This window comes from Mustela nivalis (assembly GCF_964662115.1).
Source record: "Mustela nivalis genome assembly, chromosome: 12".
Classification (NCBI taxonomy): Eukaryota; Metazoa; Chordata; class Mammalia; order Carnivora; family Mustelidae; genus Mustela; species Mustela nivalis.
Genome location: NC_139031.1, coordinates 39,511,921 through 39,539,673, shown reverse-complemented (window position 1 = coordinate 39,539,673; position 27,753 = coordinate 39,511,921). Strand labels below are relative to the sequence as shown.

Genomic DNA, 27,753 nt, shown 5'->3' with positions numbered 1-27,753 from the left:
TCTTATTTTTAATAAGAACAGCATCATCCCAGATAACCCGGACCCCTCCTCCCGCCTGGGCACCTGCAAGTCCATTCTGCAACTAGAGAATCATTAACTGAGAGATCTTAGAAGATTAAGCAGCTTTGTTTTAGAAGCAGGTGCTTTTCTGTGTTATGACAAACCGTAATACACCATTTAGCTGCTTTAAATTGAGATTTCAGAATTATTTCATCAGAAGAATCTGCTCTGTCGGGAGGCTGTGCTGGGAAGGAATGTAAGGCCATCTGCCTTCTCAAAGGTGTTGTGCTTTTTTATCCTTTAACAACTGCTCTTCTTGCCTTGTTGGAGCAACTGTCCCTTCTACTTTGGAAAACTGAAGAGGTTGCCTGTGATTTCCATGATATGTTTTCTCCAAAAAACAAAGAAGGGAAGCACTATCAGATGATCTTTGAAGACATTCTGAAGACCTTAAAATAGACAAACAGCTGCACAACTGAGGAACCTGCTGCCCAAACAGGTTCAACAACAGGCCGGCTGGTCCAACAGCTGGTAACCAGGAAAGATAGAATTAAAATCTAGGCCTACTCGACTCCAAAAACCTGTCATTTAACATCTCCTAGGCACTTCCTACTTGGAAGACGGGAAATGAGAAAGAACAATCTGCGTCTTATGAATTAAACTTCTTTTCAACGAGAACCAAAAGATTATCCAAACCTTAATTGCTCCTAAAGGAGGCAACAGGAAGGAGTTCATTAAGGGAATAGGCAAGATTATTCCTCTTTCAGAAGCACAAAGAGAATTCTGCATCCGGGCAGCTTACAACAACATCTAGAGATTTTATGGCCGGCTTCCAGCATTTTTGCACGATGGTCTCTAGGTGGCGCAACGAGCCCGTGATTCCATTCACCAAGTCTTGTCTGTTTTGGGCTTACTGGGCATTCAAAAGTATCTCTGCTCCTCAAGGCTGTAGGAAATTTTCCACCATTAGAAATCATTACTAACTAGTCATTCCAATTTCTCAACTCTTCTGATGCAAGCTCATGGCTTGGAAGAAATTTCAGGGGAAGGACTAAAACAGAAAACTAAAAAAAGAACCATGGAAAAATAAAGGAAACCAACACTCTCTTTTTGGTTATTCTAGGTTCCAGATCTTTGCTTTTTCTAAAATGACTTTTCAAGTCCTTTGAAAGGAGGCCACATAAGAGCTAAAGCCTTAAAACCACATCAAATTGGCTTTCAGTTAAAAAATACATTGTTCTTCCTAAACTACTTGAAGCAGAACGCTCAGCAGACACTGAAAACTAAGACAGAGATACACTCTATTTGTCAGCTGTGGAAGGAATGAACACCACATTAACACAGATGGAGCTACCCTGAGAAAAGTCACTCCGACTTTGGCTCATGAAATATTCTGATGACCTCATCTAGAACATGAAAATAAAAAGGGAGATGTTTCATACCTCCGACCCCCATTACATATACCATTCCTAGGGATCTGTAATAATCCCAGGAACCTGTAATAATCTGAATCCCAGCAAGTGTTCTTCCCCCAATGTCTCCTCTCCCCTCCACCCTTCAGGCACACAGCCAGAAGGAGAAATGACACTGTGCATTTGGGGATCCAATCGTCCCCGACTAGGACGTGGGGCAGAGAGGCAGAGTGAGCCTGGAGGCACTATGGATCAAGAACCAGAGCTCTGTGTTTTCTACACAGTTCAAATGCACTGGAAATCCAGGTGGTAGCGGAGGAAGGCAATGAAACGGGAGTAACTCGAGCACAGCCTATACCCAGGCTCTCCACTGGGACGGAGTATGAGAATCAATTGGGAACATTTTGAAATACACATGCCTTGATCTCTTCCCAGGTCATTTTGATATGACTGGATGGCAAGAGAGATTGGGTGATTTTGCAAAGCTTCGCAAGTGATTTGGACAGGCCTCATTCAAGACACAAAAGTAAAATCTGGGGAAAAAAATGGGTGGGGAGTTAGGACGTGAGCCGCGTGCACACTCCTCAGCTATATCCCCAGTAACTGCTAATACACAGGTGGGTGACAGCAGGGCAGGGACCGCCTGTTAGCCTTGACCACCAATACACTTCAAGTACAGGGAGCTCTTACCTGGCCTCTTGGCCATGACACTTCCTGCTAAAATTTTTCAAAAAATAGATTCTACTAAAAAATGTAAATAGAATGTCAAAATACAAGATATGATGATATAAGAATGATATCACAGTTCCTCTATAAAGTAAGTTGTAAAGCAGAATACATTTGACAAGTATTCTTATTAGAAAAGACTAATAAAAGACTAATAAAAAAAGACTAAAAGACTAGATATTAGACTATCTACAAAAAAAAAGACTATCTACATAAAAACAATAAATAATCAGATTTTTTTTTAACTTTAGGAAACATTGGATAGATTTAAAAAAAAAAAAATAGTCACTCTGATCCACTGGGCTAAAGTGGAAATGACTCAGTGTGGAAAACAAATTGGTAAATATCAACAACCTTAAAAAATAAATGCCACAAATTTATCCAAATAACATGATCATGGATTCACGTAAATACTGGGCGGCAAAGAAGTCAGTTTCAGACTTATGGTAACTTTCAAATACTGATAGCAAATAGCAAGAGGGTTTGGTTACATACACTATAGTCCATCCCAAAAATAAAAACTCCTCAGTAATGGGAAACAATACATGTTAATATGGAAACATTTCCAAAGACGATCCCCATGAAAGACAGGGTTTCCCAAATAACATACAAAGTGTGATACATATATACATAAAGATTAATATTTGTGTGTGTGTGTGTGTGTGTGTGTGTGTACTAAAGAAGAGTGTGTTTGAAATGACAAAGTAATGCCTAATGATTTCTAATCACTGAAACCAAAATCTCATTTTTGGCCACTTAAGATGCCAGCCAAAATGGAAACCTAATTTTACACCCTCAGATGCTGACATTCATTAGCTCAAAGTCACGGAAGAAATGTCATGGTGATAAAGTCCAGAACGGAACCCAAGTAGAAACAAAACAACAGATTACGTTCAGGACAAGCAGTGTTCTGATTTGCAAACTGAAAAAAAGGAAATCAAGGAGCTGTCTTACTAACATCCGTAACAATACAAAACTTTCAGGAAAGGACAAATTGCGTAAATCTCATCGTGACTACGTTTCAGGAGACCCTCAATGTGATTTTGATAGGAAAGCCATGTATGTCAGTGATCCAAACACTAACCCAATAATAACATCTATCCCGCAGTTGCCATCGCCCATTTATTTCAAATAGAACCTGAAGCATCTTGTGATGCAGAGTTAATGAAATCTACATGCATTCCGGGCTCACTACACTTAATCAAAACTGAATAAACAAACTCCGTATTAGTCACACTTAGGCAAGCTATTCCGCTGCACTGCAGCCAGAAGAGATTTTCACGGGATCCTGTTGAAACCAGCGAAACATCTGGAAAATGTGGAAACTATTCCACGAGGCGCTAGAGGACCACACGCTCGGAGGAGACATCGGTTTCTGCGGCTGAGGTCAGACCCCTGATGTTGGAAGGAGAGCGCTTACTGGAGATAGCTTACTTACAATGAAGCCAAGTTTTTTATAATCCCGGGTGTACATGGACTTGCGTTTCTCCATGCTGCCACTGCTGTTATTGGGTTCAGACTCTGCATCAAAAGCGATTCTTCGAAGTTCAAATATGATGTCCCTCTGAGCCTGAAGGCGTTCGGGAGAAAAAGGAGGAGGGAAGAGCTGCTTTCACTGTGTGATATTACAGATACTCCCTCTTTCCCCAGGATCTAAACGAATCACGGCTTTCAGGCCAAAGAAAAACAGATGAAAGACAACGGATGTCCCAAGTTAGGGCTCCGCATCGTTCCCCCGCCCCTCTCCCTGCTGGTCAGCCCTGGCTTCATCCCACGGTTATCCTCACGGCCACGTCGTTTGGAATACTTCGGTCAATTACCTAGAAGTTCAAATTGGTGTCCCAAAAATGATGGAAGTCTTGGGTCTGGGGTTTTCCACACTGGTCGAGCCCAAGGGAGAGGCACGTGCAGGTTTTACAAACAGCGTTCAAGTGACAAGGGATCTCTACCACCACTAAGAAGTGACTACGTGGAAACAAACCCTTAAAAATGGCTACAATGGTAAACATTTGGCTACGTCTATTTTACCACAATAAGAATATATATATATATACATATATATATGTATATATGTTTTCAATAAATAGAAGGAAGCATTTCCAAATGGGGAGGGCCGTTCCACATTAAGATGCAAGGCCTTCCGTCACTAGAAGTGGTAAGCTGACAGTCTCCTCTCTCTGGGATGATTACACTTGGCCTTGCCAAAGTCCGGGGCACGCTGGACAGCCTCTCCAAGCCTCTCCATCATTCTTAATCGCGTGGCCTCGTGCCATGGACGCAGGGCTGCGGCAGTTACACACTCCCCACGTGGGGCTCACATCTGCGATAGATCAGGCCCTCACGTGCCAGTAATGAGTGTTTTCCTTTCCAAAGCTGCAGCACTGCTTAAGTTGAAAATGGGTTACGGCACGGCCCCCAGCTGTTTCCTCTCCGTCTGTCCTCACACACTAAAGTTCCCCCAAAGCCTTCTGGATGGAGGCATAACCTTTCACACACAACCACCAGAGGCCTACAGAGAATTAAAACAATAGCCAACTGACACAAACGCAAGCCCAGAAATCAGGTGTAACCTAGGAACGCCCCCCCCCCTCCCGCTTCTCAGCACTGAGCACTGGAGAATAGAAATTAATTCCTCCAGCTGTATCAGGATCACACAGGGCAACTAAATGGCCTGAGTTGTCTGGGAACTTGACTCCAAAGACATTACCATCGCAGGTATTGGGACCAAGGGCCAAGATTCATGACCATGTGACATTAGGCTTTCTTATCCAACAAGGGAAAAATATGCATGTATTTGATGTATAATGAAATAATCCCATCTGCTTTGTTCTCTGAGCCCAAGTTCACCTAAATTTTAAACACATCCACCCCCACCAAGTTCTGGGGTATGTCCATTAAGGGTCTGACTTCAGCTCAGGTCATAATCTCAGGATCCAGGGATCGGGCCTTGAATGAAGCTCCCTAATCAGTAGAGAGTCTGCTTCTCCCTCTGCCCCTTCCCCTGCTCATGTGCTCTCTTTCTCAAATAAATTTTTTTTTAATCTTAAAATCTTAAAATATAAGATTTTATAAAATCTTATATATATATATAGCCCCCCCCAAGTTTTAAGATGATAATAAAACAATATCATCATCTACAAATTCCTGGTTTGGTAGTAGTCCAATAAAAGATCTTTAATAACCACTTTCTCTCCCCTATGTGCTTTTGCTGCTGTCTCGATGGCACTCACCTGGTCCTGGGGGTCCATCTTGGTCATCATCCTGTCTTCCAGAAGGTTAAAAGTAAGCACCTGAAGCACGTACAGCTGGTGTGCCATTTCATTGTTGATGGCTCTCTGAGCTCGGATGACATGCTGGGGAGATGGTTCAGAAATAATGATTTTTTTTTTTTAAAGGAAGAAAAAGCCAACAGCAATTAACCCCTGTCATTATGTCAAGAAGAACCCCAGAAGTCTTCACTTGGAGGCCCGGGAAATGTAGGTCTGTGGGACCACCCTTCAGAAGAAAGGTGAGGATGTGGGTAAACTTGGAGCTTTCCTTTCTATTCCAGGGCCCAATAAAGTTCCTGATGGTTAGGCCAGAATCCAGGTAAAGACCTGCTCTGTGCAGCAGGGAGCAGAAGAAAGGCATTGGAAATGCACGGGTGACTGCAGCTCTATAAACCAAAAAAGTGTGCCTGACATGAGAGCATCCTGAAGAGAGCTGTGGAATCTACAACAGAAGCCTTCCTTGCACGCAGCAGAGGACCAAATCGTGTGTATGTGTTGTCAGCAACTTTGCCATCCTCTTACCCTATAACTGTCTCCAACAGGTGATCCAGCATCTAGGTGGAGAAATGTTTTAGAAGCAACACAAAAGAAAGCAAAGTATGAATCAGGCCTGCAGTTCATTCACCGTGGCAACTAGCCAGAGAACACCACCACCACAGGCAATGAGCTAATTCATGTGCACGACTTTGCTCTCCTGCTAACAATTAAATGAAAAACAAAATGACCCCTCCCCTTAGAAACAGAACCAAAATGGAACAAATAGAAAAGAAATGGCAGGAGACTAGACATGGGGGCCTTTGCCCCCACCGGAGCGAGGTCAGAAAGGAGACTGAACAGTTGGCCTAACATACGCCCCCTCTAGCAGAGACCAAGGGTGTGCCTTAAAAACGCCAAGGACGGGTCAATGTGATAGTTTGAATGTGCTATACCCAACCACTTCCTGCCGTCTGAAAGAACTTTCTCGAGGTGTCCCAAAGCCAGCATGCACTTGGACTCCACACCCCGGCTCTGAGTACCGTGTCAAAAGAGCCAGTTAAAGGAGGAGGAGAGGGGGCACCTGGATGGCTCAGTGGGTTAAAGCCTCTGCCTTCGGCTCAGGTCATGATCCCAGAGTCCTGGGATGGAGCCCCGCATCAGGCTCTCTACTTAGCAAGGAGCCTGCTTCCCTTCCTCTCTCTCTCTCTGCCTGCCTCTCTGCCTACTTGGGATCTCTTTCAAATAAATAAGCAAATAAATAAATAAAGAAGAAGAAGGAGGAAGAGGAAGAGGGGTGCGGAGAAGAATGAGAAATGGAAAAAAAGTCACTGAGCCAAGGGAGCGGGGCTGATGGAGGTGGGAAGCTCAGCGGTGATATGGCGAATGGCATAAAACGTCATATCCTCCCAATTTCAGAACAGAACGTTAATTCAGAGTATATGTTTCGTATCCAAGGTGTGTATAGGCCATCTATTTTATTAGCAACTCAAAAGTATCTTCACTCCAAGTTTCTGACTGAGGATAGCAGCCTGGAACTTCCAGCCTTCTAAGTCTCAGAGGAGAAGTCCCATGGAAGCCATCTGATCTTCTAGGCACGGGGGCTACAGCCATTCCACCTGGCCCCTCTCCCGACATTCCAACTCCGGCCACCACACCCAGGTAGGAACCGCAGGCTCAGACCTTAGCGTAACATCTCTCACCCTTCGTCTTTCCACCCTCTTCCTGTCCCACAGGAACAGGACCATGCTTCCTGTCCCATGTCACTGAACCATGCTCGAATACTGTGCTTTCTGCTCACGCTAAGAACCACGATAACGATTAACCGTGCTTTGAATCCTCCTGCAACTTCTACCAAACCATTCTTGGACCAAGAATCTATCCGGATGCTCTACCAACACCCACTTCATAGCCCAGGTCCAGGGGGAGAAGGATGTCATCCCTGAAGAACCAGGGTACCTCTTTTATCAAGCAACGAAAATTACACTCATATGTTTCTTTTTATCCTTGTCAGCCAGGAAGTTCAAAATCAAACTCGATGACAAATTGTAGTCATGGCTATTGGCTTTGGATTCTAGAATATTTATTATGTTTGCCCCCATAAGGTTTTTAATTTTCAACGGCCTCACTGTATTGGAATGTGTGTGTGTGTGTGTGTGTGTGTGCGCACGTGTGCGCATGTGTGCGTGTATGTGTGTGTGATTGTAAGCTAGTGGAACTCCTCTTTGAAATCACAGAAATAGAAATTGCCTCTTTGGTAAGCTGGGAATCAATCACACGTGATTCTTTTCAGTCTTTGGTTAAAGTCAAATAGCGGGTAAGGCCTCAGGAAATGATGCCATTTGATTTATTTCTAAACATTCACCGCATAAAATGCTGGACTTCTTTTCCACTGACATTTCAGGTCATTTGCACATGGCAGTTAACCAGTGGGTTCCACTGGTAAGTCTTTTCTGTCTGTCTCTTGCAAAGGGGCCCAGGGAAGTGATGGTCAGAATTTCAGAGCCTCTGTCAGAGTCTGACAGGCCTCCAGTTAGCTTCCTCATTAAAAGCAGTGTAAGCTCACACCAGTGGATTTTTTTAGTCATAGAGCCCCGGGTTTCCTAAATGCAAAGCTAAGGTGATGTTGAGGGGGGGTGCCTGGGTGGCTCAGTCCGTTAAGCATCCACCTTCGGCTCAGATCGTGATCCCAGGGTCCTGGAATTGAGTCCCACATCTGGCTCGCTGCTCAGCAGAGAATCTGCTTCTCCCCAGCCTGTGCTCTCTCTCTTCCTCATGTTCTCTCTCTCTCTCAAATAAATAAATAAATAAATAAAAGCTTTAAAAAATTAAAAAATAAAGTGACAGTGAGTGTAATAAACCTGGCCCACTGGGAGAGATTACTACTCCTTCCTCCCAGAATGTCTTCCCAGGGCAGTTCTGGACACCCCTCCTTCCAATCCTATGAGACGGTTTCTGTGGGAAAGCCTCGTTCATTCCAATTCCAAAAGCCCACTTCTTCCTCCTTGCTAGTTACTACTGCTCGTCACAGAAGCAAGTCACAGAACCAACCACAAACTGAAGCCGCAAGGGGAGATAAATGAATGCCCCAAGCCATTCCTGCCCAACAAGGTGGTCACACCGCACGGGTACTCACTGTTAAAATGATGGAACGCAGTTGCTTCTGAGCCAAAATATTCGCCATCTCCTGTTGATGAAAAACACACCCACACAAAACCTTAGGTTAGAAAAACACAGTTCAACATGGCCTCAAAAGACTTTATCCTGGGGGGTGCTACCTAACTGGATATCAGCAGTATTTCTTATGGAAGAACAGACTCCAACAGGCAGAAGTATTCAAATTGCTCTTTGAATATTCTGTTTAGACAACAGAGCCTGGTCCAAAAGCAAAGGAAGGAAATCTGGCACCCGCAAACTTCTTGTTGTTTTAGGAATTTCCTTCTTGCAGGAAAAAGTGAGCATGGAATAAAAAGCAAATACTCTGGATAAAGGCAATGGCTCTCCATTCAAAAGGCTCACCTGCTTTTTCTTAGACTATACATGTGCAGAGAGGTTTACTAGGAAATGTGCCTGCACCAAGGAGTCCCCCAGTGTTGGAGCACCATCACTTTAAGTCATCAAGTCTTCCAAGAGCCACATCATCTTAATTTGTGCAAAACCAAAGCATGAGTGGTACGTACCCCGGGGCTTGAAAATAGTCTATACAAGTCAACTGTGTGGTTTTTCGGAAGGGACAAATATGGAGCAGGGACTCCAAGAGTCCACACTCCACATTGCTAGGACTCATTTCTGTAAGTTGTGTTTGGGGCTTTGGCCCGCCTAGCACAGAGGATTTGCAGGTGACTTTAGTAAAAGAAATGACTCACAGATACTCTTTCTAAATATCGAGCCCTAGATATTTATCTAGGGCTGAAATTATCAAGTTGGGTACAACCTTGGTGCAAACATTGTAAGCTAGTGGAAAAAAATACTGCTCATATTCAGGAAGGCACTTGAGTGTTCTTTTGGTGGGGAGGGGCTGGATTTTAGAGTTACAGTTGCTGCTCTTCCTGAGTAGAGAAGAAACTAGGCTGTGATTCGAAACCACAACCATGAATTCAATCACGGCGAAAATAAACTCGCAGGAAGCAAGGAGAGCCCAGACACGCGGGTGGGAAGTGCGAGGGGGGACACGCAGGCAGGTCGGGGCAGGAGCAGAAGGTGGGGACTTACAGTCAGAGGACAATCAAGGATGTCAACACTGCTCTCTACACCAACCTAAGGGCGCCATCGCCACCACAGAAAGGAGAGCAAGCAGGAGAGAAGAAGGGACGGAAATTCAGAGCACTCTGTTAGCGGTTACAACTTGATGTTAACACCCCTGCTCACCCACTGCCTGGGGGAGAAAAGTTGCACAAATATCGTGAGGTGTTTCAAGACACCTTCCACTCTGCTGACAACAGGAAAGCAAGGACAATGATGCATTCAGAAATAAGGGAAATGGCAATCTGGAAGGAACCTGTCTTTCCATGGTCCCCAGAAAGTGGGGCTTGCTTCTGAAAGCGAATAGAAAGGTCCACTTTTTCTCCCAGACCCGATGAAAAACAGAGGGCCCAAAGGATCCTATGGATCTTTTCATTTATTTTCTTTTATAAAAAATGAAATTACTGCCTGGCACATAAACAAAAGGAAAAAGAAAAATATTCTCCGTGCCTATTTTAGCCTATTGAGTTTTGGAATTTTAAAATCAGTTAGAAGGGATAATATAGTTCCAATATGTACAGCAATTGTCATAATTATCTTTAGCATGGTTTCTCTTCTTCGTAAGACCACGGTTACCTTAGGGGCACAGAGACTGTCCTTTTCCTCTTTGTGTTCCTGTGCCCAGAGCACTCTGTCTAACACAGAGCAGACAGTAAATGTTTGGTGGAAAATCAAAGAGTCATTTCTACTACCCTCCTAAGAAACACAGAAGCTTGGTCAGAGAGAAAATAGAAAAATCCTTGTGTACATCATGAATTTGTTGGTGTTCAATATGAGAAAACAGTCTGAGTAAACTTGAGGCTCCATGGAGAATATTTTATACCATCGAGATGGTATAAAAGTATAGATAGATTTAAATATGGATATAGGGATATTGACATGGAAAGATATTCACAAAATCTTGTTTAGTTTTAAATGCAGTAAAAAAAAAAAAAAACAAAAAAAGCAAAAAAAAACAACGGCTAAACAGTGCAAGTAGTATGAGTCCACCCAGTGAAGAAAAAGTTATGTAGGTAGGTCTTTGGCCAGAACAAACCAGGGCCACGCAATGTGACTTACCACGAGGGTTCTCTGCTTGGGACATGCACTTAGAGGAGTCTTTCAAACTTCCTCCTCTGAATCTGTATTTTCTGAGTTTACCACCAAATCTTTTAACTTGCAAAATGGTTTTTTAATAATGCTTTTGAAAATCATAGATACATGTAGAGAAATTTGGACGGGACCTCACCAACATGCTTGCCGTGAGAACAGTAATATAACGGCAAGGAGTTGTGAGGGAAAGGATCCATTTGCCCCATCTCTGCAAAACAAACACTCCTCCCTTCATTTGTGCGGGAAAAGGGAGAATGTCCCACATCCAGGAGGCAGGGAAGCAGGACGTTCCGCTCCACCCACTTGCCGGAAAGCCCCCAGTGGAGCTTGGAACTGGAAGTGGAAGCAAAGCAGGAAGTTCGACCCCAGCCCTCAACACACCTGTCCCTCTACAAACCCCACGCTCTCTCAGTAAGGCCCACTGAGTGAATGCAAAACAGAACTATCCCTCCAGCCTGCCTCCCAAGTAAAAATAACTGACCAGGGTGGTATTTTTCTTCAGTAAAAGCAGAAATAGGTGTTTCAAGTCCATCCGTCCAACTTCATTTCATACATTTTGAAAAATAAAGAAAAACCCAGATAAATGGAGTCCTACCGATGGTGCCTGGCCCAGAGTTGGGAAGAGAAGTTGAAACAAATGAAATTTTTTCACTGAAGTGGAATTTATCCAATGTCCTTGGGCTTTAAAAAAAATAAATAAATAAACAGAGCTGTTCCTATAAATCCAATAAATAAATGTTTAGATTGTGTTTTAATCTAATTGGAGTGAGAAAACGGGCTTGGTGTCTTTCAGGCTCCAGGGAGTTCTTCACTCAGCAAATACCAGAGAATTCTCTGGGTGACACCTCCCAGACCATGGGGTGCTCCCAGAGCACAGCAAGGCCTAGGCGGGACTCTGAGTGGCTCCTTCCCTTCCTTACTCCCTCGGACTCTCAATTTCCACTTTTGAAAAGAGGCAAAATAAGGCTTTCCAGTGATAGAAGAATAAATTGAAATAAGGCACAAAGCACTGAACACTGAGTTTGGCACAGGCAAACTCTGAGTATCATCATGGACGGCAGGCTTTGCTAAATTTTCCTCTTTACCCCCCAAATTCAGAACGTTTAATTTTCCACAAGAAAAGCTGGTAACAACACAGGATATAACCCACATGACACCCCCAGTTAGCGTGGTCTTCTGCTTTGCAGGTTCCACGAACCTTCAGAAAATAACATCAAACTTTTCTTCAGTATGAACATGAAATCAGTTTTTTAGAGCCAGCTCTCGCTTAACTCACTGAAAAATATTTTTTAAATTAAAAATCAAAATACTCCTTGTCTTGACAAACAATAGGCACTGATTCATCTTTAATACAACACAATTTAGAAAGTTCAAGTTAATTTTCTGTGTTGTTGCTATTTTTATTTCAAAGGCTAAATTAGAGTCTAGATATGCTGCTGTATGATTACAGACACCTCATCTTTCTTAGTTGGATTGTTCTCCTAAATTACCCAATGTTATTAAACTATCCTTTGTGATTTATTATCTTTACAGCAGTAGACTGCCAATCGGTGTCATCTCAGTCAGATATTTTCTAATTTTCAAAAAATAAATTTTAAGGGGCACCTGCATGGCTCAGTGGGTTAAAGCCTCTGCCTTCAGCTCAGGTCATAATCCTGGGGTCCTGGGATGGAGCCCTGCATCGGGTTCTCTCCTCAGCGGGGAGCCTGCTTCCTCCTTTCTCTCTCTGCCTGCCTCTCTGCCTACCTATGATCTCTCTCTGTCAAATAAATAAATAAAATCTTTTAAAAAAATTTTGATTCACAGAATCCAAACCTCATGTTCTACTGATATGCCATTATATTTCACGGGGATCGTTACTCTGGAGTCAGCACAGATTGACATCTGGCTCTCGATTTCTCCATGGTCGTGCGAAACTAACTCAGTAGATTAACAGTAGTTCTTGGTGTAAGAGGCAGAGGCAAAGTGTACGTATCTTACTGATGTCTAGATCCAGGGATCCAAATCATAGCAACTGGGGTGGGCATGGGTTTTTGTTTCCTCTAATCCAAGCTCTTCATAAGCAAAAGAAAAAGCCCATGAGGTCAGACCAGATGGCAGCTACCAGTTCAGCCAGGTGTCCTTGGTCCCGCCAGCAGAAGGAGGATCAAGCTTCTCCAGGGCTATGTCAGGAGTGCAAGCATATGAGCCTGCTGTCGGGCAGTTTGCTGGGCTGCTGGAAGTTATCATGAGGCCAGCATTTAGATTTAGATATAAAAAGAACAGTCCCGGGGTGCCTGGGTGGCTCAGTGGGTTAAGCCTCTGCCTTCAGCTCAGGTCATGATCTCAGGGTCCTGGGTTCAAGCCCTGCATCAGGCTCTTGCTCAGCAGGGAGCCTGCTTCCCGCTCTCTCCCTGCCTGCCACTTTGCCTGCTTATTTTCTCTCTGTCAAACAAATAAATAAAAATCTTAAAAAACAAAACAAAAAACAGACCCACCTAGGATTTGACCTGCAAAACCATACTTAAAAATCCAGCCTGGAGCATAAGGCTTAGGGAAGGCCCGCATCTCCTGGCTCCGGAGGAGACACAACCCAATACACAGGAAACAATAAAGTCACTCCATTCGTGCAGACATAGACCCAGGATTGAGCAAACAATTCTGAATGGAAAACAAACCAGAAACCCTCACATTTAGTCACTGAGGTTTAAAATCCTTGGCGATGATATAATAAAACAAAACAAAACAAAACAACAACAAAAAAAAGACTTCTCGAGTGTTCAGGGTTCAGTAGCATGCTAGCTTCTAAATTCTTCTAAAACGATTTAGTGGTAACTGTCACAGAGCTCCCAGTACACTTTCTACTGGTTGGAAGATCTCATATTTCCACCCAGTTTTTAAATGAAGTGAATTGTGTGACCAAGGTACATGGTCTATGCTATGTTGATGGAAAAAAAAAAAAAATGAACGGACTTTGAAGGGCAAGCTATATTCCAAGACATACAAAATTCTACTTCTTCTATACCCCCTCTACAAGGATCCTTTACCTCACTGCAGAAGAACCACAGAGCCACAGACAAAGGAGAGTACCAAAGGATGGGTTTCACATGGGTACATTTAAGGGGTTCCCTTGTGTGCACAGAGAAAGGGAAACGGGTTGATCACTCCCCTCCCCACATACAGATATGGACAACAGAAATATCATGGAGCAAAGACCCTCCCTGACTTAGGAATAATTATCTCAACCAGGGGCAGCGAACTGTGTGGTCCTCCTCCTGTCCTTTCCATCTAAACTTCTGTGGGCAATGCAGGACACCTCTCGGGGTCTCACTGTATTCATCAGGAAAATAGGGACAATACCTCCCTTGCCCCAGGGAGCATTCAATGGCATGACAGAAGATCTCAGGGCTTCTACCTCTGCTGCCCCCAAAGCAGCAAGGTTTTCATCTTTTAATGTTTTGAGCTCCTATGTTGGGTTTCCTTTGATGCAAGGGCTCTACCACTGGTACATTCCTAGCATTCTTCCTAGGACAAGGGCTTACGCATCTCCACCTACTTCCCACTGGATCTGTGAATGACTCCAGGCTGGCCAGCCAAGCTGCCGAGCAGTGGGGAGTCCCCAGGATGGGAAGGAGAGGGCACTCTCTGCCCCCAAATTTGCCAAAGTACAGTCTTAGGGCCGAAGAAATGCAACTTACCTGCCTTCTCTCATCAGGGGCCTTCAGGAATAGTGCATTAATCACTGCAATGGTATAGGTTTGGATTTCTTGATCTGTTCTGTAAAGACCCGGAACAATACAGAAAGTCAGAATAGGCTACCTCTGAGTCAGACCGTGATAAGGGTCATGATCTCCCCCACACAAAAAAAAAAAAGAAAGAGAAAGATATGGCCCAGACAATGCAGTTGGCAACTGAGAGAGAACATATTTCAACCATCATAAGGAAGGACACACCATTGCGGGGGGGGGGGGGGTGCGGGGGCATTATTATTACTAGCTTGACGATACACGGCTCAGCGGAGATCACGCAGGAAGTCCGGGTGGTTAGCCGGCCCGTCCCTTCTTCTCTAATAGGCTTAAATATATGAACCCAGAGCTGTACGTGTGGTTATGAGGTTGGGGGGGAGTGGGACTGTGATTTTGTCTGATGCATGAAGTAAGTATATCTGGGACTGGACTTGGGTACCCTTACACCCCTGGACTTATTATAAAGGAAACTGCTTTGTCTCCATGGCAATGCTAGTACATCGTCTAAAAATCTACTTCCAAATAGAAACTTTTTTAATAACGAAAAGAACCAGTTTTTATTTGTGAAATTTGAAAAACTGCTTTTCACAGAAATGAAATCAGAAATTCCAAAGGAAGCAAGAATCTCATAGAAGCCACGTGGTAAATGGTAAATCAGAAGGACCCGAGGCAGAAAACAAAGAGCAGCCCGTGAGCTACATTCGGAGATCATTTCAGAAGAGGCCGAGTATAGAACACAGCCTTTGGCAGGATGGAATCCAAACCCCAGTGCCCCGCAGGCTGGCTGTGTGGCCTTGCACAAGGTTGGAGAGGGGTGTCCCCAAAACAGTTTCCTCATCTGGAACACTGGGGAAAAACACACTTATTTTAAGGCGCTGCTTTTAGGGTAAAATTAGTTAATGTATATAAAACCCTCAGCACGGCACTTGCCAGATTAGAAACCCTGCACTCTAGCAGAGCATGCTGTGAACGCACAAGTATGCCCTCGATACTGAGAGAAAAGACACGGGCTGTAGAGCTAATACACTTCACATTCAGGGAAATGTGAAACTGGTATTATTTCGAGAGCAGTTTCACACAAAAGCATCATTTTAGAGCATGGGCTCCTTTTCCCTGAGGCCACAATCCACAACTTGTGTGACTGAAGATTTTACAATCTGGTCACCCACCCCACCCCCCCAAATGAAGGCAACCTAAAACGCACTTCAGTAGGTTTGCCTTATCAACACAACATTTCTAACATTTCTGGTACGTGGAGAACTACTGACTGTTCCCGCACATCCCCAGCCTGCACCCCCAACCCAAGCCAGGCCAATCCGATTTCCTCCTGAGAACATGTCAATGCGACGTGAGAGACCAGGAATGGCAGTTACTGGGAGCCAAGTCACACCGATGCCAGCCAGTGCGGCAGAGGAAAAGCCTGTTGTGGCCACTCCAAGGAAGCCACACTTTCTATCCTTCTCAAGGCTTGGCTACTTAAGTTGTTCCTGGGGTCTATAAAGTCCCCCTGGATCCTTTCGATGAATTCCCTGTTGGTGTAAGCCACCTCACGGGGCTGGTTGCCCACGTGCAACTCCACATCCTTTAATTTCTGAGAAGCCCTAACCAGTGGTGTCCTTCGCAGGGACAACCTTACTGATTGCCTGAGTGGAGAGAAGGGAAAGAGCCCTGAAGCCTGCAGCCTGCTAAGTGCCTTGTCTTCCGGCTCAAGCCTCTAGAGACAAAACACATGCATTAGAAAAGACAAAAGAAGGTCACTGTAATTACCTTGAGCCTAAGAAGGAAGACTGCTTTGAAAGATTCGTAATTATCTATGAAAATACTCATTATAGCAGAGAAAACACTATTTTTAATGACAAAGGAAAGATGCTGTTGAGAACTTAGGACAGCAAATTGTCCTATGATGTTAAAAGCAAAATTCTACTGATATCAAAAGTGATTGCCTACGAAAAGCCAGGCACTGGGGACAGAAGGGTACCAAGAACAGGCCTGGGATCCCACCCCCCCCACCACCGGCGGGCCAGTCACGATGCCATCCGTGTGGTGGGGGATGGGTATAGTACATGGTGTGGTTAGATGCCAAATGAAGGTTCCTTTTCTACACATTTGATCAATATATATATATTTTGATATATATCAAAAAATATCTACATATTGGATTCGGTTGGTTGATCAAACCAACCAAAAACCCTTCCCAAGGCTTTATGGCAGCTGTCTACCAGAATCACTTCCCCCTCCCACACAGGAGGCAACTGCATGCTTACCCTTGAAGATGTGGAATAAGTTGGCCGATAGTGATCTCCTGAGCCACCTTCTGGTAGAGATCATGGCTGTTGAGCACCATTGACTCCAAAATGGCCAAGGACCGCTGCAGGATTGAGATGTCCATGCCTGCCTTGTTGACAAAACTCGCTATCTGAAAAGCCAAGGAGGACACAATTGACCACCAGCAGTAAACAGAGCACAGAAGTACAGAAGGGAGTAAGTTGAGGAAATCGGGAGCTCACTTCAGAAACACCGGACACAGGATGAAAAGTATCAGGAATTACAGCAGAACTGTCAGAAACACATCAAGTCAGCAACAATTGCTTATATTACTACAAAGCACCCTCTGTATCTTATTTCTATAATTCAATAATGAGCAGTTCAAAAAAGGAGATGACTTCAAGGAATTATTGTCTGGTTTTTCTGGGATTTTTCTGCCAGGTTTTAACTTTCGGGGCAGATGATTTCAACACACACTGTGTCTCTTTGAGGCGGTAATTTCAATATATACTAATAGCCATCCCCTCCCATTCCCAGGCTACTTCTTCACCCACACGATGCATGATTTTTATGTTCAGATTATGACCCTGTTACATTCTTAAGGGACTCCCACAAATCACACTTGTCAACACAACGCAACTGGCAACTCCTCAGTCACTGGCTACTCTCCTTGGTATTCCACCATGGAAACACTCTCTCCCCCCTGTTCTTCCAATTTCTTATGGTTAAAATAAATTCCTCTCATCTCAAATTTAGCAAATAGGAACACACTTAAATTAGCAGTGCTAAAAGTTAAAATAATAGCTTAAGCACTAAAATACATTCCCTAAGGAATTAATCATGGAGGCTTCAAACATAATAAATCACAAAGTAAGAGGGAAGTAAAATAAGGGTTAGAATAATGGATCGCAGTAACCCAAACACATGGGTACCATAAAGGTTTTATTTTAGAGGCCTCATTAAAAGTTATTACTGTCTGTTGACAACTCACACTAAAGGGCTGTTATTACATCAACATAATGACTGCTTTCTTAAAAGCTAAATAATTTGGTTCCGTGACAAATTGACATTTGCTCACGTCCCGTCTCCCCACCCCCTGTGACTCTGATTTCTTCCTTCCTGCTGTCCCATCGGGCCTCTTCTCCTCATCCACGTCCCCACCCCCCATCTTGGGACAAGATAAAATGCAAAGGTGCCCATGGCAACTGCAGTTACCATCTCTACTAGTTTCTAGCTAACGACTCCCTAGCTGACACAGACCCCAACAGCCTCTCTGCCCCCAGATACACCTGGATCTCAGGGGTGGGAAATACAGGACAGAAAGGAATATAGTATAGCATAGCAATATGATTATATCCCAAAAAGCTACTATTTTATAACATAAAAAACAGGAAGAGTATGAGAATTTTAAGATTCTCAAAAGGCTGCTTGAGCTCCTTTCATGGCTAATAAACTTCTCCAATGTGTTTACTGTCCCCGGCAAGCCTTTGCCTTAATCCTCACGATCTGCTCCCCTCTGTCCAACCTACCAAGCTAAGGCCATCTTTTTCTGACAAAAATCCAATTACCCTCGTCCTGAGCTCACGGTTTAACACTTTCTTTAGACCTCTGCTAAACAGAATGTTCAGCTCAACTAAGTTAGTTCCTCGACTTCCTCACCAACACCTCCTCCACCATTTTCCATGATCCCAGCACAGTTCTGACACTTCTTAAAAAACTGAACTCACACAGAAGTTTGTTGACAATACTTCTGATGTTCTCGGCACTCAGGTTGTCTTCCATGCTCCTTTTCTTGCCCCCATTCAGCCAAAGTGAATGTACTTTCAAGGGTCCATAGACAATCTTCTACCTGTCAGTCAACTACCAAACTCCCTCCCCCACCCTGCAGTCTTCACACCCTTTTCTCACTCATCCAAATAATATGCATTGACTGGCTGCCACAAACAGGCTTACACTGTCCTGGGATCTGGAAATAAGAGACATGAGCAAAACGCACAGGATACTGAACTTCAAGGACCTGATAGTCTAGTAAAAACAGACAATCATATCAAAAAATGGGCAGAAGATATAAACAGACACTTCTCCAATGAAGACATACAAATGGCTATCAGACACATGAAAAAATGTTCATCATCACTAGCCATAAGGGAGATTCAAATTAAAACTACATTGAGATATCACCTTACACCAGTTAGAATGGCCAAAATTAGCAAGACAGGAAACAACATGTGTTGGAGGGGATGTGGAGAAAGGGGAACCCTCTTCTACTGTTGGTGGGAATGCAAGTTGGTAAAGCCACTTTGGAGAACAGTGTGGAGATTCCTCAAGAAATTAAAAATAGAACTTCCCTATGACCCTGCAATTGCACTCCTGGGTATTTACCCCAAAGACACAGATATCGTGAAAAGAAGGGCCATCTGTACCCCAATGTTTATAGCAGCAATGTCCACGGTCGCCAAATTGTGGAAAGAACCAAGATGCCCTTCAACGGACGAATGGATAAGGAAGATGTGGTCCATATACACTATGGAGTATTATGCCTCCATCAGAAAGGACGAATACCCAACTTTTGTAGCAACATGGACGGGACTGGAAGAGATTATGCTGAGTGAAATAAGTCAAGCAGAGAGAGTCAATTATCATATGGTTTCACTTATTTGTGGAGCAAAACAAACAGCATGGGGAGAAAGAGAGGAGAAGGGAGTTGGGGGAAATTGGAAGAGGAGGTGAAAAACAATCTGAGGGGGGACTCTGAAATTGGAAGGGGGGACTCTAAAAAACAATCTGAGCGTTTTGAAGGGGTGGGGGATGGGATGTCGGGGTACCAGGTGGTGGGTATTATAGAGGGCATGGATTGCATGGAGCACTGGGTGTGGTACAAAAATAATGAATACTGTTATGCTGGAAATAAAAAATAAATAATTAAAAAAACAGATAAAAAGGCATTTACTGTGAAGTACATTAATTGCTTATTCTTGGCATCCATAAGTATAATTCCATTCAGATATTCCAACAAAGCCTAAAATTAAATGGTGTGAAAACCAATCTCACTGTCTTTTTAATCCTCCTTTCTCAAAAATCACCTTTTTCCACGTTTGCCATAATCATTAGTGACTCATAGTCCCAGTCTGTAGTGTTCTGTTCCTGTGAACATATTTGGGATGTCTTCCCCTTTGGTACGCATTCAGGTGTATAAGCACAACACTGGCCCAGGGTCCAACTCATTCCTGGATCCCTAAGATAGCATCTTCTCCCACCTTCTTCTTTGTTCAAGATTCCCCTCTAATACAATTTTACCCTCTACTTCTACAGATATCCTTTTGATACCATTTCCTTTCTCAAAATATATAACCAGAACTCTCAATGTTTTCTGATACAAAGTACACCTTCTGCTAACGGGTTTTAAAGTTCTCTACAAATTCTTGGCAGTCATGTTCTCAAGGCGTCTGCTCAATGTTGGTAAAATAGTTTGTGGCCTTTGCTTTATTTCGGGGATATTTGAATTCCACATACATGTTCCATTTCCATTTGCCATTTCTATATATTTCTCTCCTATACAACTAATCCCTTACCTTCATCAAAATATTCTTTAAAAATAATCTTTCCTATTAGCTCACCTCTTTTGTGATATAGAAGAACCCATCATTTCAACAATCCTAATGCAGGTTACAGACGGAGCATCTTGTTGAACACAGCTGGGTACTGCCAGGCATGCAAATTATTAGAGACCTAAGTGCAATTCTGGGGCCAATACTAGCCACAGGATTTTTTTTTTAAGACTTATTTATTTATTTATTTGTCAGAATGAGAAAGCACAACCAGGGGGGTGTGGCGGGGGGAGTGGCGGCCCGAAGGAGAAGCAGGCTCCCCACTGAGCAAGGAGCCCCATGAGGGACTCGATCCCAGAACCCTAGGATCATAACCTGAGTGGAAGACAGATGCTTAACCAACTGAGCTGCCCAGACACCCCGTTAGTGGCATTTTTAAACTAACTTCTATCTCTTGTCTTTACGTGTCAGTTGTTGTAGCCAGATGCTTAAATGACCCAATACTGTCATCTAATGAATACTAATAACCAAGGCATCCGTGCTGACAGAGTGAACAGAACGACTGTGGACGGGCTTCTTATTAGTGCACGTACAATTTGCCAAAAAATCAAATGTTATTTTCTATATCTATTTTGAAAACCATGAATGTTAGTATAGTTACAGAGCATTAATGATTTTTGGGTTAAATTTCAATTTCTCTTGTCCCCCTCCATGTCACCCCCCCCCAAAAAAATGACTTTCTTTGTCTTTCTATTATTCCTGGCTCCATGACGCACTTTTGGCTGATGCAGGTGACCCAGGCTAAGAGGAGCACAGCTGCATGAAAGTAAGTCTGTACCACAAGAAAGAAGAGGGAAGAAAAGCTAGCAATAATGATATATACTACCTCTGCATGTTTCCAGACATTTTAAAATGTTACCTAAATAAGCTAGAGGAGTATTTGCATGGCTTCTACGAAGCCCCAGGGGCATCACAGTGCATGAATCAAAGACACAAACTGTTAAAAGTACGTAAACACTTCTTAGAATAACTTAGAATGAAATCTTAAAATTCTTCCATGCTATCCAAAGTAGAAAGACTACAGAGAACATGCAGCTCCATTGCCCTATTTTAAAATTATCCGGGCAGCGGCCCATAAATCTCACGAGTGTTGTTTTTGTTTTTAATTTTATTTATTTATTTATTTGACAGTGAGAGATCACAAGTAGGCAGAGAAAGAGGGAAGCAGGATCCCTGCTGAGCAGAGAGACTGATGCGGGGCTCGATCCCAGGGCCCCAAGATCACGACCTGAGCCGAAGGCAGAGGCTTAACTCACTGAGCCACCCAGGTGCCCCAATCTCTTGAGTTTTTAAGAGGTAAAAATTACTGGGTCTCTACATTGAACCGGCTGGTTATTTGTCCAAACACAGAGCACACTGTGGGGTAAACTAAGCCCTCCCACAGGACTAAGGTTGCAAGAGTATGTGTAGGAAATCCTCCTTCCAAGAAAAGGCCCTGGGTTATACTTGGTTAGGGAAAACCAAATCGTAATACAGAAAGTTCCAGGCTTTTGGTGTTTGCTTTATTTTGTTTTCTTTTCTTTTTCTTTCTTTCTTTCTTTCTTTCTTTTTTTTTTTTTTTTTTTTTTGTTCTTTCTTCTCCATACCTTCCTACCCTCTCCTGAAGCAGCAAGTCTTTAAAACGCAACATCAGATCCTAACATCAAGGGATTCCATGTTTCAAAATGTTTATGAAACAATGTCATTTATTGTAGACAAAGTTCATACACTAGGACCTAGATGTGACAGAAGAAAACAGACAGTAAGGAAGAAGACAGGGGCTGGCAGGGAAAAAATATTTCTCCAAAGTGGTATGAATTTAGCATTAATAGGAAGCCAAGTCTGGACCACAGAGATAAGCATCTCTTGTCAGTGCATTTCCTAGTTGAGTTTTGTCGAGATAAAGCTCCATTTAAAAGACAGTTGCATGCATACAATTCGTGGGTTGTCTAACTGCTGAATTTGAATCAGCTAATGAATAATAAAAAAGTTAAGCTTACAAAAACTATCAATTACAAGGTCATTATCTGATGACTACTTTTCAGATTCACATAAGGGACTGAGATCTAAGTAGCAATGCAAAAGAAAGAATGACAAGAATGACCAAGAACGAGAACATGAGATTCACTAAATGTATTGCCTTTCAAGAAAATATTTAATATTTTACTTAAACCACCAAGACTGCTAGTCTTTGCTTCCTTGGATTTTTTTTTAATTTAATTTCAGTGAGTGAAAACCATTTTCTTAAGTAGTCAGATATTAAATTATTGTCATTCTTAATCCCTTCTCACATCATTTAACAAAAGACAGTTTTGTCATTTCTTTCCGCTCATGACTGAAATTTGACTTGAAATACATTTAAATACAATGTCACTATAGTCCTTCTCTTCTTGAAGTGTTAGGGTTAAAAAAAAAAAAACGCTTCCAAAACAAATTTCATTCACTCATTTCACAGAAATATATTAATGTCTTACTCTGTGCCAGGCCCCAAGGATAAAGTCATGCGGAAAGCTGTGGTTCCAGCCTCCTGGGACTCATGGTCTAGTGGGAGCCAGTAAAAAGAACAAAGAATCCACAGAATGTGGTAAGTGTTAGCACAGGGGCACACAAGATCCAAGGAGAATGGAGAGCAGAAGAAATCACTTAACTCCATACCAGTGAGGTCGGGGAGGGCTGAACAGAGGCGATGCTGGTTCAACAAGTCTGCAGGAGTTACTTTTTCCACCACTTGAAAGCACAGGTGCATGACATGGGGGGAGGAGCCCTTAACCATGGGATTGATGACGCTCCACTCCATATGCCATCACTTAACCTCCCTAAGCCACTGACTAAATCCTCGCCTCCTGGCCCGGAGTAGCAAGACAGCCTGTTCTGTTCTGGAAAGGACTTCCGTGAGATCAAAAGATATTGTGGATGGAGGGGCGCGTGGGTGGCTCAGTCCGTGAAGCCTCTGCCTTCAGCTCAGGTCGTGATTCCAGCGTCCTGGGATCGAGTCCCACATCGGGCTCCCTGCTCAGCAGAGAGCCTGCTTCTCCCTCTTCCACTTCCCCCCACTGCTGTGCTCTCTCGTCTCTTTCTATGTCAAATAAATAAATAAAATCTTTTAAAGAGAGAGCTACACTACAGATGAAAGCACAACATAGCATTAAGGAATTCTCATTCAAGACAGCATTGTTTTCAGAGCAAAAGAGGCTCTAACAATAGACTAGTGAGGCAATTTGGATGTAGGAAAGAAAGGCCTGCCGTAAATCCAGAATGAGTTAAAATTTTTGTTAAGTATAAAAAAATCCACAAAGCCCAGTATCCTCAGATTTCAACTTACTTCTCTTGATCTTTTTGCCTAGAAGTACAGACCTCCGCAATTTGTTATTTGCATTTATAACGCATGGCTTTCATTTCCTTGGCTTTCTCATCCAGAGTTGTTTCTTTTCTCTTCAGCAATTTGTACCACTGACTAGTACAGGCAAAAAGAGGCCTACTTTTCTAGTGTTTCCCATTAATCATCTCCTTTGGCTTGATGCCCTTACAGAAGGAAAGAGAATGCAGAGGTCTATTAAGAAGGCCCTGAGTTCCCATCAGCTGTTGTCTGAAATGCACACACAAGACATGCAAGCATCTGATCTTTGGAGCTTCCGTTCCCAACATCTCACTTAGCTGACTAGGGCTCTCCTGTACCGTTCAATTCAAGGCAGTATGTCTTTCAAGAGCTGGATTAATTTCAAAAAAAATTTAAAAATGTAACTTCATGACAAGGGGACCCAGGAGATAACCACCTCAACCACATAATCAAGGTCAACGTCACCATTACTAATACCTGTTGACATCATGTACCCCACTACAATGTGCTGACAAGGACACAATTATCACTTCTCTGCTATTCTTGCCAAAATGCACCACCTTAATTTAACCATCGGATGTCAAACAAATCCAAATTGAAGGACATTCTACAAAATAAGTGACTGGTACTCTTCAAACCTATAGAAGTCATAAAAGACCAGGAATAATGGAAGAACTGTCAGATTGGAAGACACTAAGGAGGCATGACAACTAAACGCAATGTGGGATCCTGGATCAGGTCCTTAACCAGACAAAGGACATTATGAGAAAAATTGGCAAAGCCAAAATAAAAATGGTAATGGTATCGCACCACTGTTAACATTTATGCAAAATGTTAACCTAGGGGAAGCTGGATAAAGGGCATATGGAAACATTCTGTATTATTTTGTACAACTTTTCTATAAGTCTACATGATTTCAACATAAAAGGTTTAAAAATTTCAAGTGGCTCTTCTGGATTTCGCTTTGACTTTCCAGCTTTTTCACAGATTCTCTGGAAGTCTTTATTTTAAAAACTCTTCCAAGAAATCTATACTTATAAAATAAATTAATGAATTCCAAACACCTCTTTACTGCCAATACAACGATAGGAAGAAAAATGCCAATACTCTTATAAATCATTTCACAATTACAGAGAGAAGAAAAATAAGTTATTAAATAATAATGATCCATGATCCAACATCATATTTAGGAGTTATCAAGGCAGAACTACTTACTTGTTGTGCAAAGACTGTAAACAGAATTAAAAGTTTGCAAATGCATCTTAACACAACGCAACTGCAGAGATGGTGGGAGCTGTTCCCACACCAAGTCCACTTTTCCAGCCCTTTATTAGCTCCCTCCTAAAGAAGGAGGCTCCGATTCCAGAGACTTTATTGCACTGTGATTACAAGTAAGTGAGCTCAACCTAAGAAGATGAAACTAAGCACACCCCCTTCTCTTACATCCCTGCTTTAAACTCATGGATGTAAGAGATCAATATACTCTGCCTCTTTCCTGCTCCCTAAATACCTCATTGAGAGCAGAAGGTTTAAGAAGAACAGAAGGAACTCTGCTTAGGTCTTGAAAACAACCAAGTCCTGGACAGGGAATCCACAGGGACTGCATCTGAGGGTGTTAACAATATGACACCTTGATTTCCCTTGACTGTGGGTTCTCACATCCCAACCCTTACGATCCTGGTGGGGGGACGATGTCATCTCCACATAGGAGTTAGGTGCCCAGATCCCCATATTCATTATCCTCTCAACACCACACCTACCTTTAACACAAAGAAACCAAAGGACACAATGACACAATATTCTCCAAAGCACAGCAACATGAAAGTAATTGAAGCCTTAGAAAAGCACAGTCTGCATTACCTTCTTAATAAATGCCACTGAAAACGTATCCCAGGACACTATTCCATGGTCCATCAGCTCAACAAAGGCCGTCAGGGTGAAGGACAGCATGTCTCCAAAGCTGGAAAACACAAAGAGGATTAATGGAGACGGGCCAAGAGCTGAGCCCAAGGACAGGCACAGAAGCGAGAAAGCTTTAGAAAAGTGAATACAACAGAATTGTGAAATACACTGAGATAAACAGCTGTGCTATAGGAAACTTCATCAAAAATGTGAGTCAAGGGGCATCTGTGTGGCTTAGTGGGTTAAGACTCTGCCTTCGGCTCAGGTCATGATCTCAGGGTCCTGGGATTGAGTCCTGCATGGGGCTCTCTGCTCAGCAGAGAGTCTGCTTCCCTCTCCCTCTCTGCCTGCCTCTCTGCCTACTTGTGGTCTCTCTCTGTCAAATAAATAAATAAAATCTTTTTTTTTTTAAAGTGATTTAAAGGGAAGGAGGCTGGTGGACTTTACAAAGAAAGCCAGGGCCTCAGTGGCACAGAACTGAACTCCTACTGACTCTCACTCTGATAAGCTATGTCTCACTGGGCTATTCCCTAATATGTCTGAGCCTCTGTCTTCCCAGTTGAAAAACTGAAGAGTGACACCTGTTTAACACAGGACTATTTGTACTGTACTTAATAACATGTGTAGCATGTAAGTATTCAGTGAAAGATCGCTTAAAGCTTCTCAGCCAAGAGAGGGCAATGTGCTTCTTTTATTATTCACGGGTAGCTAATAATCAGAAATAATTCTAGTAAGAGTATTAGCACTTTGCAGAGGATTTGAGCAGTCTATATATACACGTGCATGTGTGTGTGTTTGGAGGAGTGCTTACACACACACAAACACACAGATACAAATATATATGCAAGTAAACATATTCATTTCTATATTACACTGGCCAGCATTTTATCTTTATTTTAAATATTTTATTTATTTATCTAACAGAGAGTGAGATCACAAGTAGGGGAAGCAGCAGGCAGAGGGAGAGGGAGAAGCAGGCTCTCCACTGAGCAGGAAGCCTGATGCAGGGACTCAATCCCAGGACCCTAGGATCATGGCCTGACCCAAAAGCAGCCACCTAACTGACTGAGCTACCCAGGCATACTGCATTTTATCTTTATAGACTATCTGTGAAAATAATCATTATTTGCTGGCCATAGACTTGCTGTGATTTGGAGGGCTGTCTGGAGGGTCTAATGTGTGGGTTAGAAATCAAAACAGAGATCAGACACACTCAGGCAAAAGCACTATCCTTTTAAAACAGCTCCACTCCTGCCCCTGATCAGACAATACCCTGGTTTCTAATGTTCTCAAAACAACACTTGACAGACACTCAGAATCTTTTATAGAAACTCACCTCTACTGTAACCCATCGTCATCAGTGTTAAGTCTCAAGGTGAGTACTCTCTCCAAGTACCCTGAATGAGACCCCCCAGGATGTCTGCAACGTACACAACCTGCAACCTCGCAGATTCACGCGCTTGATTTAAAACAATAAATAAATGAAGCCGGTTGCTCAGATTTTGAACCTCTAAGACTCCGTCATGCCACAACTGCTATACTACAAAGGCTCATGGAATGTTTAGACTGTTTTGTGCTATTTAGACTATTTTGTGCTATTATCTATTTTGTGCTAACAGAACAGAAAACAGACTCCCATTTCTTTGAAAACAGCTTCGTCAGTCTCCTGAGAGGGGCTCATGACCTTGGGCATGACCTTGGGAATTCTGCCTCACTTCAGAGGCTGCGAGGCTGTCAGGAGAAGACCGTGATCCGAAGCTACCAGAGTCAAGGGGCATCTGTGTGGCTTAGTGGGTTACCACTAAGCTACCAGAGATCAGAGAGGAGGGGATGGAACGGATAGACACCATTACGTGGAGTCAGACAGCAGTCTCCTCTCCAGCGCTTGACGTGCAAATTACAGACTCAGCCTGTGCCTCAGTTTCCTTACTGACAGTGGTGGTGGTGATACTTGACTCAGGGATGTCTGGGGGAACAGAACAAGCCACGAGGCTTCAAGCCCTTCCCGCAGTGTGTAGCGTAGTAGCAACACGCGTTAGTTGTGATCCATTACACAAAAGTGATCTTGTAGGAAGGTAAACAAAGTCCAAGATCTTCAAATGTTTGCCTTCGTTGTGTCAAGGATTCTCTGTCCTTGGAGCCAGGGGGCTGTGAGTGGGGGAGGGTGTTGTGTGGGTGGGAGGGGAAAGCAAGGAAAGCCAAACCATTCAGGCAAGAACTACT

At 43.1% G+C, this 27,753-nt stretch overlaps 1 protein-coding gene across 49 annotated transcripts in view; it reads right to left on the bottom strand.

The window, feature by feature from the left end:
- The window catches only part of ELMO1 (engulfment and cell motility 1), a 521,082-nt gene that overhangs the window by 313,747 nt on the left and 179,582 nt on the right, over positions 1-27,753 (bottom strand). For 36 of the 49 annotated variants that reach the window (XM_082693119.1, XM_082693114.1, XM_082693121.1 and 33 more), the window contains 6 exons: positions 25,489-25,588; positions 16,704-16,855; positions 14,392-14,470; positions 8,517-8,567; positions 5,369-5,491; positions 3,577-3,708 (listed from right to left, as the gene is read on the bottom strand). In XM_082693119.1, the coding sequence (XP_082549245.1) occupies positions 3,577-3,708; positions 5,369-5,491; positions 8,517-8,567; positions 14,392-14,470; positions 16,704-16,855; positions 25,489-25,588 (637 nt within the window). Of the gene's footprint in view, positions 1-3,576; positions 3,709-5,368; positions 5,492-8,516; positions 8,568-9,592; positions 9,638-14,391; positions 14,471-16,703; positions 16,856-25,488; positions 25,589-27,753 lie in introns of all 49 variants that reach the window. The other 13 variants (XM_082693146.1, XM_082693113.1, XM_082693129.1 and 10 more) reach the window with 1 other exon arrangement.